This window comes from Marmota monax, unplaced genomic scaffold, assembly GCF_021218885.2.
Source record: "Marmota monax isolate L192 unplaced genomic scaffold, Marmota_monax_Labrador192_F-V1.1 WCK01_AAM20220418_F8-fsc00073, whole genome shotgun sequence".
Lineage (NCBI taxonomy): Eukaryota > Metazoa > Chordata > Mammalia > Rodentia > Sciuridae > Marmota > Marmota monax.
Window position 1 is genome coordinate 3,611,184 of NW_026692846.1, and position 18,563 is coordinate 3,629,746.

Below are 18,563 nucleotides of genomic sequence, written 5' to 3' on the forward strand. Positions count from 1 at the left end.
CCCCCACCTGGAACCCAGCTGAAGGGTGGGCAGTGGAAGGTGAAAAGGCTCCCAGGCAAAGGCTGTTACCAGGAAGGGAGAGGATTCCAGGAAAAGGAACTGTGAGCTCCCTGCTCAAAGACCATCCCTCCAGCTGCACGAGAGGTGACGAAAATGGGTGTGCTAGCTGTGGCTTTGTCTCCCTCATTTTTCTCTTGCTCTTAGAATAGTTTTCAAAGATACTTTGTGCCCACCTGCTCCATTTTCATGGTCCCATGGATGGGCACACACACTCTCAGGTATTGGTTGCCTCGCCTGGCCTGCCCAGGGGGCACCTGGGGCTCTGGGAGTGCACTCCAGAGTGTGCGTCCTCACCTGGGGAGAGAGACTAGATGTTGGCAGGGGGAGTTTAACTCCAATTTGGAGTTAAAGTGCTGTTTTTTATTTTTAAGAATGTGTATATTTTTCTAAGGTGATTTTTCCACTTTAGGTGAGTGTTGATAATATTCTAAAATCAACATACCTGAGACGGATGCAGCAAATCTGCTCATGTTTATTGACACCTCTGGTATGCGTTTGGCCTGGTGGGATGGGACTGACGTTTAGGAAGAACTCCCTTGACCTGTGCCTGTCCCCTGTGTGAGCTCAGTCTAGAGGGAGGGTCAGATTGACTGCAGCCAAGAGTTCCAGCTGCTCCTGCAGTGGACACCAGTGAGAGAGTTCTCCTCCCGGGGGCTCAGGAGCGCTTTAAGGCACGATGGTGTACAGGCTCCCAGGGCTTGTGGAAGTCAGTCAGGTCCTGCAGCAAGGAAAACGTGCAGGAAGAGGGACCAGCAGTCACAGATGCAGACCACAGTGGAGCAGAGTTAGATGCAGAGGAAACATAGGCGGGGTCGCCTATATATCATTGTTGCCAGCAGACCTTGGTTCCAGCTGTGTTTCTTGGGGTCCTGGTTACCTCCTAGGCAGAAGTCTGTTTGCTCCTGTGGCCTGGGAGAGAGAGACTGGGATAGTGAGTAGTGTAGAACTTGGGCAGAGCTCACAGACTACAGGCCTTGGACAGGGTGTTGGTGCAGGAGCCTTAGCGAGGAGGCCCCAGATGCTGGGCTGTGCTTGTATGTAGGGCTGGCCATCGGGGCTTGTCCTGCGGTGCAGGGCCTCACTTGAGTGGCAGGAGGACAGAGCCCCACCGTTGCTTCCCTCTGTTGCCTGGGTCTTTGTGGGCGTGGCTCCTGGCTTGCACTTGGGAGACCAGGTTGGCCCTGTGCACTCCTTTATCTCCCTGGCTCCAGTTCCAGTAGGAATTGTTCTTAGAAGTTTCTCTTTAAGTCCATGATGTCCCCCTTCTCAGCATGAGCAACACCTCGTGGTTCACTTGCATTAATTCGTTGCTTAATTTGTGTCCTCCACAATGCAGTAATTAAGTAGTCTTGCCCTTCACACACACACACACACACACACACACACGAGCCATGAAGCCTGAGTGAGGGTGACCAGTTCACAACACGCAAAGCCCAGGCGGGTCTGCGTGTGGGAAACCCTGGAGGCGGCAGCTGGCCCTGGCTCTGAGGCCCATGAGTGAGGCAGGCTGCTGACCTGATGTGAGTGAACAGGAATGCTGTCCGCTCGGCCCTCTCCTTTCCCCCTTGCGCTCACGGTGGTTATTACTCTTATTTAGATCCGCACATTCGCTGCAGCCCTCATCTGGTGATGAGATATCTACTAACGTGTCCGTCCAGCTGTACAATGGAGAAACTCAGCCACTCATCATTACACTGGAAAATATTGGAACGGAGCCACTGGAGAAACTGGAAGTCACCTCGAAAATTCTCACCACCAAGGGTAGGTACTGGGAGGAAGGGCTGTGTTGCCTCCTGGCAGAAGATACACTTTGAATGACCAACACTATTGGCTTAAAGTGGATCTTAGACTGGGAAATTTAATGATATTATTTAATTTCACCTCCTCTTCCATTTTGAGGACCAAATATATGCAGTAGACAGAAATTCTCTCTTTAGTGCAGGATACCTTCATGTGCTACTTGGAATTTAAGTTAATTGGTTTTAGGGTTTGGTTGATGTTTGCCCAAGCAAGCTAACATTGAATGACAGAAAATTACAGCCTATATGGTAAAATTCTTTCACATCTGTCTTGCTTTTACAGTTTAGCAACTGGGAAATATTTTTTTCCTTCTCTCAAATAAACCTAAATTGTAGATTGTGTGATTATTATTCCTCGTGAGCTGTCTCTCTTTCTGAAGCGTGACTCTACCTGTCTCTCCCCTGGGAAGTCCTTGACGGGCTCCCTGTTGTCCCTGGTGCCCAGAGCCCTGTGTGACCAGGCCTCCCCACAGTGCTTCAGCTTCATCCTCACCCCCTCCCCTGGATCCCATTGGTGTCAGTCCTCAGGAGCCAATTTCCACTTAACATCTGCTCTCTCTTCTCCACCTTAGGATACACCATTTCCTCTGCCTCGAACTCAGCTTGCGAACTCCTGCTACTACCCCTTTTGCTTCCTCAGTGTTGATTAATTTGTCCTTTGGTGTTACCTGCTCTCCCGAAAGCTTTCCTAGACTGTGTTATTGGGTCCTTCTTTCTTGCTCGGAGTACCCTAAATTACCACCGCAGTAGTCCTGTCTCCACGCTACATGGTGACTGCTTGTGTCCGGTCCCTCTGTCTAGCAGGCTGAGTCTCGCAGAGGCACTGACTAGCACGTGTGACAGGGTGGGTGTCCACTACTGAGGGGTTGTGGATGGAAAGCCATTTTCATATTTCCAGAATGAGGCTTATAGAATGACCGTCTTGTGTGTTGGTCCGGAGTGACAGTAAACGTGGGAGCCATCGTGACATTTTGATAAGACGCCCCCCCGCCCCCGTGTGCTGCGTGTGCTGCTGTCTTTGCATTCTGGCTGTCCTCCTTGCACTCTGGCTGCCCTCAGCTGCTTCTGCGCCTCCAGGCTCTGCCTCTGCTGGGGCTGTCTCAGCACCCGCCTCCCAGGGCACCTTGGCATGGGTGCTCCGTGGGCCTCTGAACTCTTCCAGAGCTTTTTCTTGGGTCCGCCTTCCTTCCTTCCCACTCTGATTAACACAGAAGAGTTGAGGGATTCATAGTGACCCTGGCCCTGCCGTCTAGGCTCTGCAGTGAACGTTTTGTTCCTCACAGGTCCATCCAGCCTGCTCGTCATCCATTAACCTGTCTTATTTCTTAAAATACTGTTTAAGGACTTGCAGGTGTCAGGACATTTTATTCTCCAATGCTACAGCGTGCCTCTCACTGGAATTCAGTTATGTTTGTAAAGTGTGTGTGCAGTGACGTGCAGACGTCTCTAGTGTGCTGTTTGATGAATCCCAACTAACACATGCACCTGTCTAGCCCAAACCTGCAGAAGATGTTCATCTCAGGAGAAAGTCCCTCATGTTCCTTCCCAGGTAGTCCCTGTTCAGCCTGGGAGGCAGTCACTCTGTTTCATGTTCCTGGTCATCCTTAGTGAAAAGCTTAACAAGGCAGGAGGTTGGGAACACCCATGGCAACCAGACAGAGTTCCAAGGGAGGTGCTGTGTGCAGTGGTCCACGTGGACACTGTGCATGCATTCACCTCTCTGCCCACAAGTTGGATTTTCCCATCATGCCTTGCACATGCCTGATCTGTTTTTGGTTGTCTTGCTTTTCTGTGCTGACATCTGGTTGATTCTGGCACGGATGGGGAGGGTGTTACTGCCTTCACTCGATGGACAGGGAGAGTAAAAGCAGAAGGGGTCAAAGACCTATCTCAGGTTCATAGGGAACCAGAGCGAGAGCCAGGGCTCCCCAGTCCTCTGCTCCGGTGTCCTCAATCTGCATCCTGAGGGAGGAAGGCAGACATGTAATATAGCAGGGTGTAGCCGTTTTCAGAGCAGTGGAGTTACAATGAAAAATTAAAGCTATCATTCTTTTTTTTTATTATTGTCCCAAGCTGCAGTACATTTACATGTGGAATTAAATTAATGAAAACAAACCATCTGCTTCCAAAATATACAAAGGGAATATTTCCTGTTGCTTGTGCTCTGCAGTCCCCGGAGGCTGTCAGCATTAATGCATGACCTGTCCTCCAAGGGGATGAGAAAATGTCTGCAGCGGGGAGCTGGAGCTGGTAGCCTGTGCTGGGAAGAGCGGGGAAGTTGTGGGACCCGGTGGAGGATGTTAGTGGCATCCCTTTCCATGTTAGCATCATTTTATCTGAAGCCCTTTGAGTTTCTCTTCTTTAGAGGTTTCTTAAATATCTGCTTGGATGCTTCAGCACGTGGAGTTACATGCTCCCTTCCCTGGGTTCCCATGCTGTTTTCTTGTGTGCAGTAAGTTGGCTTTACATCTCAGTAGTGACAACAGCCTTTCCTCTCTGGCTCTCCATGTGCCATGTGAGTGGCACTTCACCACGAAATGCACAGAACCACTTCCAGAGATCTTCTGGTGTGCATGCGGTGTGTGTCCTTTTGTCTCACTGCTGTGGCCTTGCCTAGGAGCTGAGGACAGTACTGGTGACAAGCCGGAGCTCATGAGCAGGAGCACTGGCATCCTCTGCCTGGGGCTGTCATCTGGGCGAGGCACTCTTTCAGAACGTGGAAAGCTCCTGGACATTCCTGCATACAGAAGCATGTCCCTGTTCACAGGTTCTGCCACAGAGATGAGTACTCATAATCTGCCCAGTTCCAAGATAAGGATCATCTATCATCATGTAATGCTGTCATGCTAATGACATACCACTTGGAAGCAGGTCTGTAGAGTGTGAAAAATGTAACTGCTTCCTTGCTTAAATAATTATAGATTTTGTTGTAATGAAGCCCAAATTAAGGAAAATTTATTAGCTTTTCCTCACATGTCCTGAGAATGTGTGTGTGTGTGTGTGTATGTGTGTGTACAGTCAGATATACCTACAGCACACACAGAATCACACACACACATCCCTTAGCTCTTCATTCTCCTCACTTACTTTTTTAACAAAAAAATGATGACTCCATTTCAGTATAATTAAAAATTTGTAAATGCTGTGGTTGGGATAGGATTCTCTTTATTGCTTATTACTTCTCTCACAAATGTCATAGTCCAGCATTCCTGCAATTGGCAAGTATTAATGGCTTCGTGGGTATTGAACATCGGTAGCAGTGACACTCTCTTTACTATTTTCAGAGTGACATAGCCAGTTTCACTTGATGGCACTGACCTGAACTACAGCATTAAGATAAGGACCATTATTTCAGATACTGAATTTTCCAGAGGAAACAGTGGCATAAGCATATGCTGTGCTCTGGATTGATGTTTCTTGTGCGATTCCTGTCGTGCTGTTGGGTTGTGGGAAGCTCCTTTAGGTGTCCTCTGCCTCACACAAAGTGCGGGGAGACAGAGAAAGAGGCCCGCTTGCAAGGCACAGGACTGTGGTAGGTCTGGCAATTGCACCTGCAGCTCCTGTGTTGCCATAGGCTGCCCGAGAGTCTGCACGGTTCTGTGCTGTTTCTAGATGCAAATACTTGGACTCTTTGGCCTTAGAAGGGAACGAGCCATTTCTCGATCAGTGGATTTGCCTGTTACTTGAATGTGTCACACATGAGCCTCAGAACTTAATACAGAAGTAAACAACACGGCGAGGCATTTTTCAAAGTGCTGAGTGCTGAGGCGCTCAGTCACAGAAATGGGTGTGTCTTGCTAAAGCCCCATGGGTGAAGCTATGCTCACCTGTTGCTTTGTAATATAACCCCTTGCCCTGTTTAGGATACAGTCTTCCATGGAAGTGCCTTGTGTGTGTCCCCTCCTCTTCCTGTGCTCTTGGGTGTGGCCTACCCAGGTGTCAGTCAACCTGCTGACAGTGGACATCATGAAGATAGACTCAGCCCCCTGAAACCTGACCCCTTGCCTCATTTGAATAGCTTCTCCTCAATAAAAGGGGTCAGTGTGTGCTCTCACTCTCTCCCTCTTTCTGCGGACCCTTAAGGTCAGAGGAGCCGTCACAGCAACCCCAAAGAAAAAGGTATTTGTGTCTCTTGTGTGGTTATTTCGTGCAGCCCAGTTAGCCCAGTTTAACTAGAGTGACCCCTGAGCCTTTTAGTCGCGAGAGCAGAAACCCGGCAATTGGCGCCCAACGCGGGGCGAAAGGTCTGTGTCTTTAAGCCACTGGGACAAAAGCGACAATGCTGGCTCCTAAGGGGACTCCAATTTAAATATTAAAGAAAGTTAGTGAAGTTGAAAGTTCTCTCCAGAAGTTAAGCATGCTTAGGATTGCAGAGTATTGTGGGCAGAATTGTAGAAAGTAAGTGAATTAGACAAAAGAAATTTTCTTTCAAGGCGTGTGGCCTCTTCCTCTTCCTGATTGCTGCTGGTGCCATAGGTGCGGTTCACCTGCTGCTCAGCGGCACCTGACTGGGCCTGAGCACGTCAGCTGACTGCTGATGACACAACACTCTCACCTGGGTGCTCTCCTGGCTGGGCCCAGCCGTCTCCTGTGCAGTGGTTCCAGAACCAGGATCAACGTCTTCAGAGGACCTAGCCCTGTGCCTGACACATGGCGGCTGAGGAGTGGCCACTTGGCTGCTCTCCTAGCACATGGGGAATGAGCTCATGATCTTGCTTTCCTGGCCTTCTGGGGCCTGGGAAACCAGACCATCAGGATTGTTAAGGCTGACTTTAAATAAGCAAATGTATGTCCCACTAATGAAGATGGTGTATTTGTCTAAATTTCCTCACTTGATCTTTCTCGTTTTCAATAAGATGTTTCAGAAATTACCTTAGTTTTCTCCCCCTTGTTTTCAGAGTTTCTGGAATGGTGTGTTAGCTATTCAGCGCTGTGACCAAAATACGGGATAGGAACAACTTAGAGGATGAAAAGCGTATTTAGGCTCACGGTTTCAGAGGTCTGACTGTGGAAGGCCTGCCCCGTTGATCTGGGCTCAAAGTGGGGTAGAACGTCATGACAGAAAGTTGTGGAGGAAAGTAGCCAGCAGGCCGAGGGAGAGGAGGAGGAGCCGGGGGATGAGACATAATCCCCAAGGGCACGCTCCAGTGACCTACTTCCCTCCGCACCCAACCTGCCTACGGTTCTACCCAGTTAATTAGTCCTTTTAAATTAGTCATCCATCAAATCCATTAGGTGGATTGATTCACTGATTAGACTATAACTCTCATAATCTAAATATTTTACCTCTGAACATTCCTACTTTAACAGGAGTTTCTGGGGGACACCTCATGTTCAGACCATGAGAAATGATGAAATTGAACAGTTCTCCAGGTAGACGAGGGTACGTTGCATTAAAACTAGAAAAACCCAAGCTGGAGACCCTATAGCAGTGTCAGCTGAGCCTGCCTGTTACCAGGAGGAATCTACGAAGGAAGGGAGGGAGGGAGCAGCATCTTAGCCAGGCAGCTCTGCAGGAGGGAGTGGCTGACTCCTGGTCCCTGTCAACCCAGGGGAGCCTGGGGCCAGGGGCCCAGTGAAGAGGTGGCTGTGCCATGGGAGCATCCTAACCTTTTGGCCTGGACTATTTCTGAGTTATGCTCTTTTTATAGAATTATTGCTTTTAACATCATAGCAATACAGGGCAAAGTTTTAAGAATAAATGTTTAGAAAAATATTTCTACTTGGTATTGCTGAAGAGTGGGGCATCTGGGGGGACAGGAGAAAGGACTCAGTGTCTTCAGTTCTTCCTGTAGCTTCCACACCAAGTCCCACCTGCATTTGGGAATGGGAAGAGGTAGGACAGGAGCCAGGGGCCAGCCACCGCAGCTGGTGTTGGACTGATGGGAGACGGACTGGTTTAAACTAGTTATTACATCAGCCCAGCCCAGTCTGAGTCCTGGTTCTGGCACTTACCACCAGATGACTTGGACCAAGCCATTTGCTTCTCTTTGTGCCAGTCTCTTCCTGTGGTGGATACAGTTCTCTGTCCCTCTTCTGGTTGCTGTAATCATGGGAAGCCCTTAGTGCAGTCCCTGGTGTTAATAAGGATTCACTAATCAGAGTCTTGCTGTGAGCTGTAGTTAATATTGGTGCTGCTGCCACTGTTGTTTATTTATTTAGTTGCTTATTTTCAGTATGAGGGATGAAACCCAGGGCCTCCCACATGGCTAGGTGAGTGCTCTGCCACTAAGCTACATCCCCAGCTCTTTTTATTTGTCATTTTGAGGCAGAATCTTGCTCCATTGCCCAGGCTGGCCTTGAACTTGTGATGCTCCTGACTTGGCCTCCCGAGTAGCTGGAGTACAGGTTTACTACACTTCCCCAGGCTCTTTTTCCATCCCCCCACAGACACTTCCCTAGTACCTCTGTTTCGGATACGGTGTTCTGGGGAGCAGGGCCACAGTGATCATGTCCTCTTGGGGTTCAGATGTGGTCTGCAGAAGCCCAGGACAGGACTCGGGCTGTTCAGGATTGCACTCCCAGCTCCCCTTTGCCACCACTAGCCCCTTGCTTGTCCATCCGTCTGTTGTTGGCTACCAGCTGCCCGTCCCCTTGCTTGCCCTTTGGCAGAACTGTCCTGAGCACCTCCTCTGTGCTGCTGCTGTGCTGGGCACAGGTGACCTCCAGCTGAGTCAGCTCTGGGCCTTCACTTGTGGGGTGCACTTGGTGCTTCCACAGCCTGTGAACACACTTCCCTGTGCTCAGAACTTTGCTCCCCTGTACCATCCCCAGTTCTGTCCTCCTCATAGCCAGTCCACATGTGCCTCCTGAAGGCTTCTCCGGTGCCTCCCAGTAGAATTGACTGCTGCTCCTGCTGCATGCTGCTCATACTCTCTTACAATAGCACTCACCTCACTTGGCTTTGCGTTCTTCAACAGTCAGACGTTTATATTACATTTATATGCAGCCACTGTGCCAGAACATGAATAATGCATGAGCACTGTCCTAAGGACTTCACAGTTTGGCGTGGGAGTCAGATGTGCTGAGCTGAGCTGAGCTCTGATTGCATATCCTGTGTCATTTCTGCTCTGTGTGACTGACCACAGTGAATGGACTTGCAGGTGCGCTCCTAGGAAGATGTCGGACTCTTGAATGAATGAAAGCCGTTCAACCTGATGCCTGCGGCCGCGCAGAATCGCAGTGCGTGTCTTGTACAGCTCAACGTTGACACAATGCCAAGTCAATGCGGAGAAGTTTGCAAAACAGGTTGATTTTTAGACCAAGTGACAGTCCTTTCAGTGCTGTGAGACTTGGTGTGTACTGTGCTTTGGAACATGGATGGAAAGAAATGAGCAAGACGTGGAGCATGGGAGAAGTTGGGAGTTCTGAATATTAAATTCCTAGTTGTTGGGTTCCTGGTGCATCATGTTGTGTCAGCCAGCATTTTGTTGCTGTGACCAAAATTCCTGACAAGAACAACTTAGAGGAAGAAAGATTTATTTTAGCTCATTGTTTCAGTCCGTGGTTGGCTGGCTGAGGCGGAGATGTGGGTAGGGTGTGGCAGAGAAAAGCTGCTCTGCTCACAGTGGCCCAGAAACAGTGGGGGAGAGGTCAGGGGCCAGGGACAATATACAGCGTACAAGGGCCACCCTCAGTGACACACTTCCTCAGTCATGCCCCACCTGCCTACACTTCCTGTCACTTCCCAGTGGACCATTCACAGTATTAGTCCATCAGAAGGACAAGTCCCCTGATGGGGTTAGAGCCTCGTGATCCAGTCCCTTCCCCAGAGCCCCACCTCTGAACCTAGCTGCGTTGGGGATCAGACCTTCCACGTGTGAACTTCTGAGGGACATTGCAGATCCAAGTCAGAACACATGGTACACAAGAGTAGAATGAGAAAAAAAAGTACTCTTCCTAATTGACATTCAGGACCATTTCATGGGTTTGTTTTTAGGATGGAACAAGTGAACATGAGGGAGGGGTTTGTTGGGGAAGGGTTGAACACTGGCCATCCCCACTTCTGGGTGGTCTTGAGCAGCCTCCTTAAGCGGGTACACTGGTGGGGCCTCTGAGAGAGTGGCGTGTGAATCGCTGAGGCAGCGCAGGCGAAGAGCTCAGCATGGCCGGCTGGTGGACGTGCCCACCAGAGCAGCGTGTGGGCCTGGGGTGCTTGCTTTCTCCCGTTTTCTTCCTCTGGGCTGCAGTTGACAGGTGCCCCCACAGCCCAGCTGAAGTCTCAGTTGGTGGCATTTCTCCAAGTTCACACCTGTCTGGCAGACCATGACCTCCTGACCTCCTGACCTCCTGACCTCCTTGTTCCTGGGCATCCTGCAGTCAAGGCTGGGGGGAAACCTGGGGGACTTCCCAGAGTTAATTTTTACAGAGTCAGACTCTCAGTTGAAACACTCTTATGAAACAAAAAGCCATCCAAAGAGGCAAGAGTGGTGCTGTGGTTAGAGTGTTTGAATTTGGTATCCCTAACCAGCTGTAAATTTATGGTGGGCTAGACTGATAGCTGAATTGTTTTTTTGCTGCAGATCTGGGACCCTTCCAGGAAGGACAGCGAGTCTTATTTTAGTTTAGGCAATTAATTCAACAATTATTGAACTGTTCTCAGTGTAATTGGAGGTATAACTTCCTGAGAAATTTCTAGATTGAGGAAGACTTCATCTCCCATCTGGTCTAAGTCTGGGGGGCTTCTCCTATGCCTGTGTCTTTCTACGATCAGAAATCTCCTTCAGACTCTGGCATTGTTCCTCTGTCCCCAGAAGCCAGCATACTGCCTGCCATGAGGATGTGGGTGGCGGTGCGATGGCTATTCACTGGGTGAGTGGACGGTGACAGAGGTCCGGAAAAGCACATATTTTTGGGCTCCGTGGTTTCTAGAGACGTTCATGTGCCTCCCCCACAGTTTCCACGTGCCCGTGCTGTGCTGAGTCCGTGTGGCACCTCGTCTGTCTTCACAGTGACTCCGCTATTGTCTCCATTTACCACTGAGGCCTCTGGGGTGAGGGAGGACCTGGGGTGAGGGAGGACGCGTGGCTGCGTGTCGCACACATGCCTAGGGCAGGGTCTGGCCCCTGGTGTGTTCCTGCCTGCCTTCTCCTTTCAAGGCGCTTGGTCACATGTCCTTCACGAGGTCTTCCTGGAAACCTCTGGTTGAAGTGCTGGCCAGAGTAATGGTCTCTGGCAGAGGAGGGGACACAGGTGGACAGGATTCTGGAGAGAGCCCAGTCTTGGCCAGTCCCAGCTCTGATGCCTGCAGGTTGATGGCCTGGTGTGAATGCTGGCACTCTGATCTTCCGTTGTCTCTGTCTTGACTCGGGAATGATGTCGCTCTCGTGCGTGTTGGAAGACGGCACTTCACCAGTGCTGTTTCAGTTTTTGCCTTGGTTCGCTGGACGTGCTCCCTCCACCTTCCTTTGGAGGGCCCTGCGGGGCCAAGGCCTTGCAGGAGGTGGAAAGGGAGGCAGAACTGACCTGGGGAGTTGGGGCTCACTTTTCCTTAACCTGGTCGTACTCCTTTTAGGCATTTAACCACCTGCCAGTAGCATGGCTGCTGGAGTGAATCCATGGCTTCCGAGAGGTTTCCTAAGCTGGCAGGGTTGAGTCTGGAGACTCAGATGGTGCACACATGCCCCAGTAGGTTGTCGTCCTTGTTGTCAGCTCCCATTATTGCCTGGCCCTGATATAGGGCACCATCAAAAGTGCCTGCCTCTCTCCTGTGGGGGGGCCATTCTCTGCCATTTCTCCCCAAAGTTTGCTGGAGCATTTGAATTTTTACCCTGTAATTTCAGTGGCTGATCTCTGATGTGACGCACTTTCTTCTCTCTTAGGTTCCTTTTGTTGGACCGTTCCTCTCTCACCTCACTGAGACTTGGTTACTTTCCTCTAATTCTCTATTTCTGCGTCTGTGCCTAGATTCCATGAGAATCTCCTTTGACACCCACAGCCTCTGGAAACCATCCCAACCTAGGGCTACCAAGCCATTGCTGTCATTGCAGTTTTGCTCCCTGGGAACAGCCCTCTCAACAGTGCTGCCTTTTCCTCCCAGGGTCCACCCTCCCAGATGGTGCTGAGTGGGTCCTGACACCAGTTTGCACAACACCTGGAGACCTGGTTAAGGGGCAGAGTTGGTGCTGCTAATGTTCGTTGAGCACCTGTCAGGTGCCAGGTCTTCTGCTTACTTGGCAGGTGACCCGAGTCACGTGTGTCCACCACCTGGCTTTCAGCAGGGCAATAGTGGTGATCTCAGTGGTTAATGGGGTGAATAAGCATGGCACATGTGGAAAGTGTCTGGCGCGTTCGAAGTGTCCAGCGAATGGCTAAGTAAGCAAGAGAGTGTGGTGTGGTTTCTAAGCACCTTTCAGGGACTCCGTCCCTGGGTCTGCTCCCATTGGCGAGCACCTCTCTTCCAGGAGGCCAGGAAGAATGCCCATGGCTATTAGCTGAGCTGAACCCCAGCGTGGCCAGCTCTGGAGGACGTCACGATGGAGGTCCCCTCCTGCCTGGCAGACATGAGCAGGTTGTACATCGTGGCACCATTTGGCCTTGCGTTCTTGCAGTTAGCAGTGGACCTCACTGATCCTTCCTTCATGTGGACCTCCGAGCGCTCTGTCGTCTCCTGAATTCCTTCTACTGGATTAGCTTTAGGGCCCTAAGACCAAGACTTCTTTTTCTTTTTTGGTATTGGGGATTAAACTCAGAGGTGCTCTATTGCTGAACTTCATTCCTAGCTCTTTTTAAAAAATTGTATATTTGAGACAGGATCTCTAAATTTCCTAGACTGGCCTTGAACTCCCTTTCCCCCTGCCTTAGCCTTTTGAGTTGCTGGGGTTACAGGCATGCACCACTGTGCCCAGCTAAAACCAGAACTTTCTATTTGAACTCTACCATGAAGTACCTTTGTGCAGGAAGTGAATGTAATGGCTTTGGATCATTTTCCCTAGTTTGTGAAGTTCCTTAGTCTCAGCCTCCATTTCCTTATTCAGACAAAGGAAATAGCATAGAGAATTTTTTCACAGAAAGGAGTGGGTAGGAATAGCAGCTAGCTGCCCCCCACTCCATGACTAGAGGGGCCACGGGAAGAGGGTAGTAGCAGGTCAGGAAACCAGGCCCTCTAGAGAGAGATAAGATGGGCAGGGCCTGCTGGCTGTTGGTTCTGCCTTGGGGAGGATGGATTCTCGCCCCTGGCTGTGGGGGTGGCCCAACAGAGACACGCACCGTGGTGCAGAGGCGATTGATGGCAGTCTATCATCACAGGTACTCATGGGCTGACACTGAGGAAAGAGTGAACGGCCAACTCGGGCAGTGGAGCAGACCTTGTTAAGTGGGTGGGGTGCCCCATCCCTATGGGCTCATTTGATATTTCTGAGACTGGCAGGGAACTGGAGCCTACTTCTCAGGAACCTGCAGGATTGTGTGTAGATCTCTGAACAGAAGGGCTACTTGGCCGGGACCTCACCTATGGGAAGAGCCAGTAGGAAACTTGTGTGAGGCTGTTGGAGGCCATTCAAGGCCCCCAGGTCCCTTCCTGTTCTGCTTGGTGGGATGCAGCATGTGGACCAGGCCTTGATTTTTGGTCTTGTCTTATGTCCTCAATGGTTAGGGAAGGAGAGGCTGCGGGGAGCCGGGGGACCAAAGGTGATACGCTTTTCCCAGGGGCACAGGTGGCCCCATCTTCTCCTTCTCTCTCTCAGGATGTTTTGCTTTAGTGCTTCCATCTTCCCTTGGTCTGCAGAGGGTGTGTCTAATCTGCAAGTAGCACCTCAGGCCAGGGGTGGTTAACCTACTGGCTACACGGAGAGACCTTGTCAAGGGTGGCCACTTCAAGGCCTGTTCATGTAGTACCGAGATCTTGTAAGGCAGGCGGATTTGCAGTGAAGCCAGGGAAGCACTCTCCTCCACACGCCCCCGAGACTGCCCCCTTCAGGTCCCACTGCAACCGTGTCCTCTCTTTTTCCAGAAGTTCCTCACTTGAGGATGCCTCCTCCACTAAACTTAGGTCTGTTCCTCTTTAAAGCGATGTGTTACAGAAAATCTCATGTAGAAATTTAGTTTAACTCTAGTTTATAGGATTAGAGACGATGTTTCCTTCATGGGTGAGAAGGAGCTGCTCATCAGGAGTGGAGGACTCAGCCTGAAGAGCCGAGCGGACCACCTCTTTCTCTGCTACCAGTCCTTTCCACAAACAGGGGCGACTGCCTCACAGCATCTCTTGATTCTGGAGTTTTCTTTGATCTCTTGTCTCTTAAGTGCTTTTATCTCTCATTACTTTTAAGAATGTGTCAGCATTTTCTAGGGGGATCAGCAAGTACATTGCCTCCCGTGCTTCATCTGTACCATTGTTGTTATCCTAGAAAAGCTATACGGTGACTTCTTGAGCTGGAAGCTGGAAGAAACCCTGGCCCAGTTCCCGCTGCAGCCTGGGAAGGTGGCTACTTTCACCATCAGCATCAAGGCGAAGCTGGACTTTTCCTGCCAGGAGAATCTCCTCCAGGACCTCAGCGATGGTGAGTGCTTCCCACCAAGTTTAGCTGGCACATTCTGCTCCTGTGCAGTGCCCCATCCCCTGCTTGAGGCCCGCTGTGCTGTTTTGTGACTTGCTGGCCAGTTGCTTGCTGCAGCGACTGAGACTTCTCCTGGCACTTTGTTAGCAGAGTGAGTTACTGCATATGCCTAAAGTAATAAAAGTACATTTGAGCTAAATGATTTCTTAATTCTCACTCTTTACCATTTTGTGCTCATTTGCCAGGAGGTCAGCCTAAATTAGTGGAATGTAGGAATTGCTGCATTTTTTCCAGTTAACTGCTGTGATCTTGCAGACTTCCAATTAACGGTGATGATCAAGTGCTTCCTCTGGGTCTGCTGATTTCTGCAAGGAGATGGAGTCTGGGGAAATGGGCATTTGTATTTGTTGCGATGTTAGGACTGGCAGACAAGGGCTAAGATTCTGCAGATCGCTTATGCCAAATGATGAAGCTGGGTCCCTGTGTTCATTGACAGCTTTGTGGGTATATTAGCCAGCCCAGTCTGCTCTAACGAATATGCCACAGACTGCATGGCTTAAACAATAGAAGTTTATTTCTTACAGTCTGGGGCCAAAGGTCTGAGATCATGGTGCATGGTGGGTTTCTGGTGAGGGTCTTCCTTCTGAATGGCAGGTATTATCTTCTCGTTGTTACCTCTCATGGAGGGTAGGGAGATTATTTCTCTGGTACCCGTTTCTCATCTTAAAAGGGCCCCAGCCTATTACATTAGGGCCCCATTCCTGTCACCTCACAGGCCCTGTCACAAGATAAAGTTAGGTTGAGAGCTGGGGCTTCAACATTTGAGTTTTGGAGGGAGACGCAAACTTTCAGTCTGTAACGTGGCTGTTCTTGGAGACAGCCAGTGGATTCTGTCTCTAGAACTTACTGGGTATGTGACTTCGGGTAGCTTAACTTCTCTATACCTTAATCTCCAATTTAAGAAAGGATGTTAGCCCCATTTCTGGGTGATCATGTGGACTTGCACACCACCTGGAACACGGTGAGTTTGCAAGTGTTAGCTGTGTGAACGAGTCCTTGGAACACCTAGACTCACGAGTGTGCTTCTTCTTGAAGATCCCTGTGGGTTGATGATGTTTGTCTGGGGCCTGGGCCAGGAAGCTTCCTGGGTGACATGAAAAGAATTAGCTCCGCAGCCCTAGGGGCAGCAGATCCAGCGGCCTGGGCTTCTCTTTCCCAGCCAGTCTGTCCCAGCATCTTGCATGTGGGGAAACAGTGCTGTTCAGTGAATGCAAGACACTGCACGACCAGCTGTGGGTTTTGTTTTCATGTGACGGGAAATTCCCTTCCATACTCTTTCCCTCTGGGAGTCTCTGGCTTTGGGGTGACCTTGTTGCAGAAGTGCACCCTGCCATTTCTGCTGGGGCCTTCACACTTGCCCTTTCCTCACCTGATGGCCCTGCTGCACAGCCTGCATGGCCTGCTCCTCATTCTGCAGCCCCTAGTCTAAACCTCCCCTTGGGGTGAAGCCACCTTGACCACTCGCGGCAGAAGTCTGTCCCGCTGCGTCCCTGCTGCTCTGTTCTTCACCTGCCCACTTCTAGTGCTCTTCCTGGAAGTGCCTCGGTGATTGGTTCTTTCCTACCTGTCTCCTTGCTTTAGAGTAGGGAAAAGGATCCCGACTGTCCTCTGTCACCGCACCTAGATAGGTTCTAAGGGTGTCCGCATTTGCAGAGCAGGTCACAAGTGAGGCTTCTTTTGCTTCTTCTCCCCTCAGTGGGGGGTTCCACGTTGTATTCCTGTTTGTTCTGGTGAGGATTTCCCCCCAAAAGATCTCTTCGGGGAGTTATTGAAAGTTTTGGCTTCCTGTGCAGATATATGGCAGTAAACTCCTGTGCTGGTTCCCTATAGTGTGGCTATGTCAAGATCCAGCAAGCTGCTCTGTCTTAGCTTGTGCTCCTGCAACAAGACACCACAGCCTACTGGACTGAGCGGCATGCTGACGTCTTATGTGTGTGGAAGCTTGGAAGTCCATGGTCAGGGTGCTGGCAGGTCTGGTTAACGGCAGGGGCTCTCCCCTGGTCTGCAGATGGCCATCTTCTTGCTGTGACCTCATGCAGTGCAGTGTGGGAGCTCTGCTGCCCCCTCTCTTCTTACAGGAGGAGGCTATCATCAGGAGGTGGTACTCAAAACTTTGTCCTACCTGCTTCCTGATTGCCCACCTCCTGATGCCATCCCACTGCGGGCCAGGACTTCATTACATAATCCAGTCCATATACCCCTCATAGAAGTCACCTTCTGTATTCTCTGCAGTGTTTAAGAACCATTGTGCAATCTGCATAAAATGCTAGTTCTTAATGAAATATTAATTTTACAATATAGTAAAGGTAGGAAAAAAGTTTAGTGTTGCAACATGTTAGAAACTGAAAAACTCATGTGGATTGAACATTATATCAGCACTTAAAGATATCAGATGAAGCAGATGCCCTCAGCCCCCATTTGTAAACTGCCCTTTGCCACTGAGCTGCAGTCTTCTGTCAGTGGACAGAGGGTTGCCTGGGTTCGGACTTCTTTGTCCCAAGAAGGGAGTATGGCAGCATAGATGGTGTCCAGGCCTGGGAACCTATCCAGACACCTCTCCTGCAGATGCTAGGGCATCATCCCCGGTGCTCTTGGGAAGTAGAGTTCTGGCTGGGACTTCTGGCATGTGAGCAGTCAGAGGCTGGGGACCGGGCCTCCACTCCAGGCTGCCTGCGTCATGTTATTCTTGAGGAAGGATCTAGAAGGCCTCAGGTGGAGACCTCAGCTGTTTGTGTTGGGTTGGCCTTTTGAATGTACATGCCCAGTGCTGCCTTGTTTATTATGTTTCTGTACTTCTTTCTGCCTTTGGCAGAGAGTAGTCTCTGCTCTTCTAAGTTGAGAGTGAGGTTGCAATTTAGGATTTGTAGTCAGGCAATGCCTTCTTCTAAATTTTAAGATAAAACCAAACCAGAACCAGAATTATGGTTATTAAATGGCTTGAGATGGAAGGCAGGTCAAATTCCTGGTCAGTTAGTCACGTGAAACAGAACATGGTCATTGGATGCCCTCTTTATCACTAGAGTTTAGCAGAAGCTTTGGCCAGTTGTAGCTTGCAGTACAATTTGCTATGTAAACAGATAATCTTAATGGGCAAATTTTATAGGGGAAGAAGTTGGACACAAGAACCCATAGAGAGTGTGGTCCCTGGATGGTGCCTTGTTACTCCTAGTTCAGTCTGAATATTCAGTGGCAGGGGCTCACTGTGGCCTCCTGAAGCTGGGAGATGACCCCTCTGTGGCTCTCAGTCTGACCATCTCAGAAGCATTGAAAAAGACCCAAGTTTTCAGGTGTGAACATATTAAGTATGATTATTAAAATTAGATGCCACTTTAAAGATGTATTGCAATAAGTAGAGCTGTCACATAAAACTAGGATACTGGCTTCAGTGTGTGCTTTCAGCAGATGGGAGGGAATTAGTATTTGTTGAGCATTTTCAGATAGTGTGTATGCAGGTGGGCTGGCCACTTATTTGTATTATTTTTATTTAATCTTCCCGACAACTCTATGAAGTAAATGTCAATGTTACAATTCCCACTTTGTAAAACAAGTGGGAGGACTGTTCTAACTAAAGGAGATTGAAGAAATATGACCATCAGATGCTCTGCATAGTCCTTAATTATATCCTGGATTGAAAAGCTAAAGACATTTTTGGAACGATTGGGAAAACTGAATATGTGCTATACATTAGATAATGTTATTATAACAATGAAATTAAAATTATAGCAGAATGTTTTTATTCTTAGGAAATTCATTCAGAAGTACTCAAGTATGAAAGATAATTATGCCTGCACTGTCTTTGATATGGTTGGGGAGTCTGAGAATGTGAATGTAGAGAGAAATAGAATAAATGTGTCAAGTTATTAAAACTTTAGATGACTTTTAGATGAAGGGCATATGGGCGTCCATTTCTATTCTTGTAACTTTTCTGTAGGTTTGATATTTTCAAAATAAAAAAGGAGAAAAGATGCCTTTGTAGAGCACTGCTTTGATTTATTATGTTTGATTTCTAAGTGATTCTTAGCAAGCAAATGTTTTCCTGGATCTTCCAATTTTTGGGGCAGCATCTGTCTTCCTCTAGGGTAAGACAAATCAACCTTTCACTTAGAAGAAGGTGTATGTTTTCTTATCATTACAATATGCAGGAATCTTG

General features: G+C 49.3%; 1 protein-coding gene across 3 annotated transcripts in view; it reads left to right on the forward strand.

The window, feature by feature from the left end:
- Positions 1-18,563, forward strand: part of Trappc9 (trafficking protein particle complex subunit 9) — a 499,910-nt gene that overhangs the window by 111,300 nt on the left and 370,047 nt on the right. For all 3 annotated transcript variants that reach the window (XM_058580865.1, XM_058580867.1, XM_058580866.1), the window contains 2 exons: positions 1,658-1,821; positions 14,204-14,356. In XM_058580865.1, the coding sequence (XP_058436848.1) occupies positions 1,658-1,821; positions 14,204-14,356 (317 nt within the window). The remainder of the gene's footprint in view (positions 1-1,657; positions 1,822-14,203; positions 14,357-18,563) is intronic.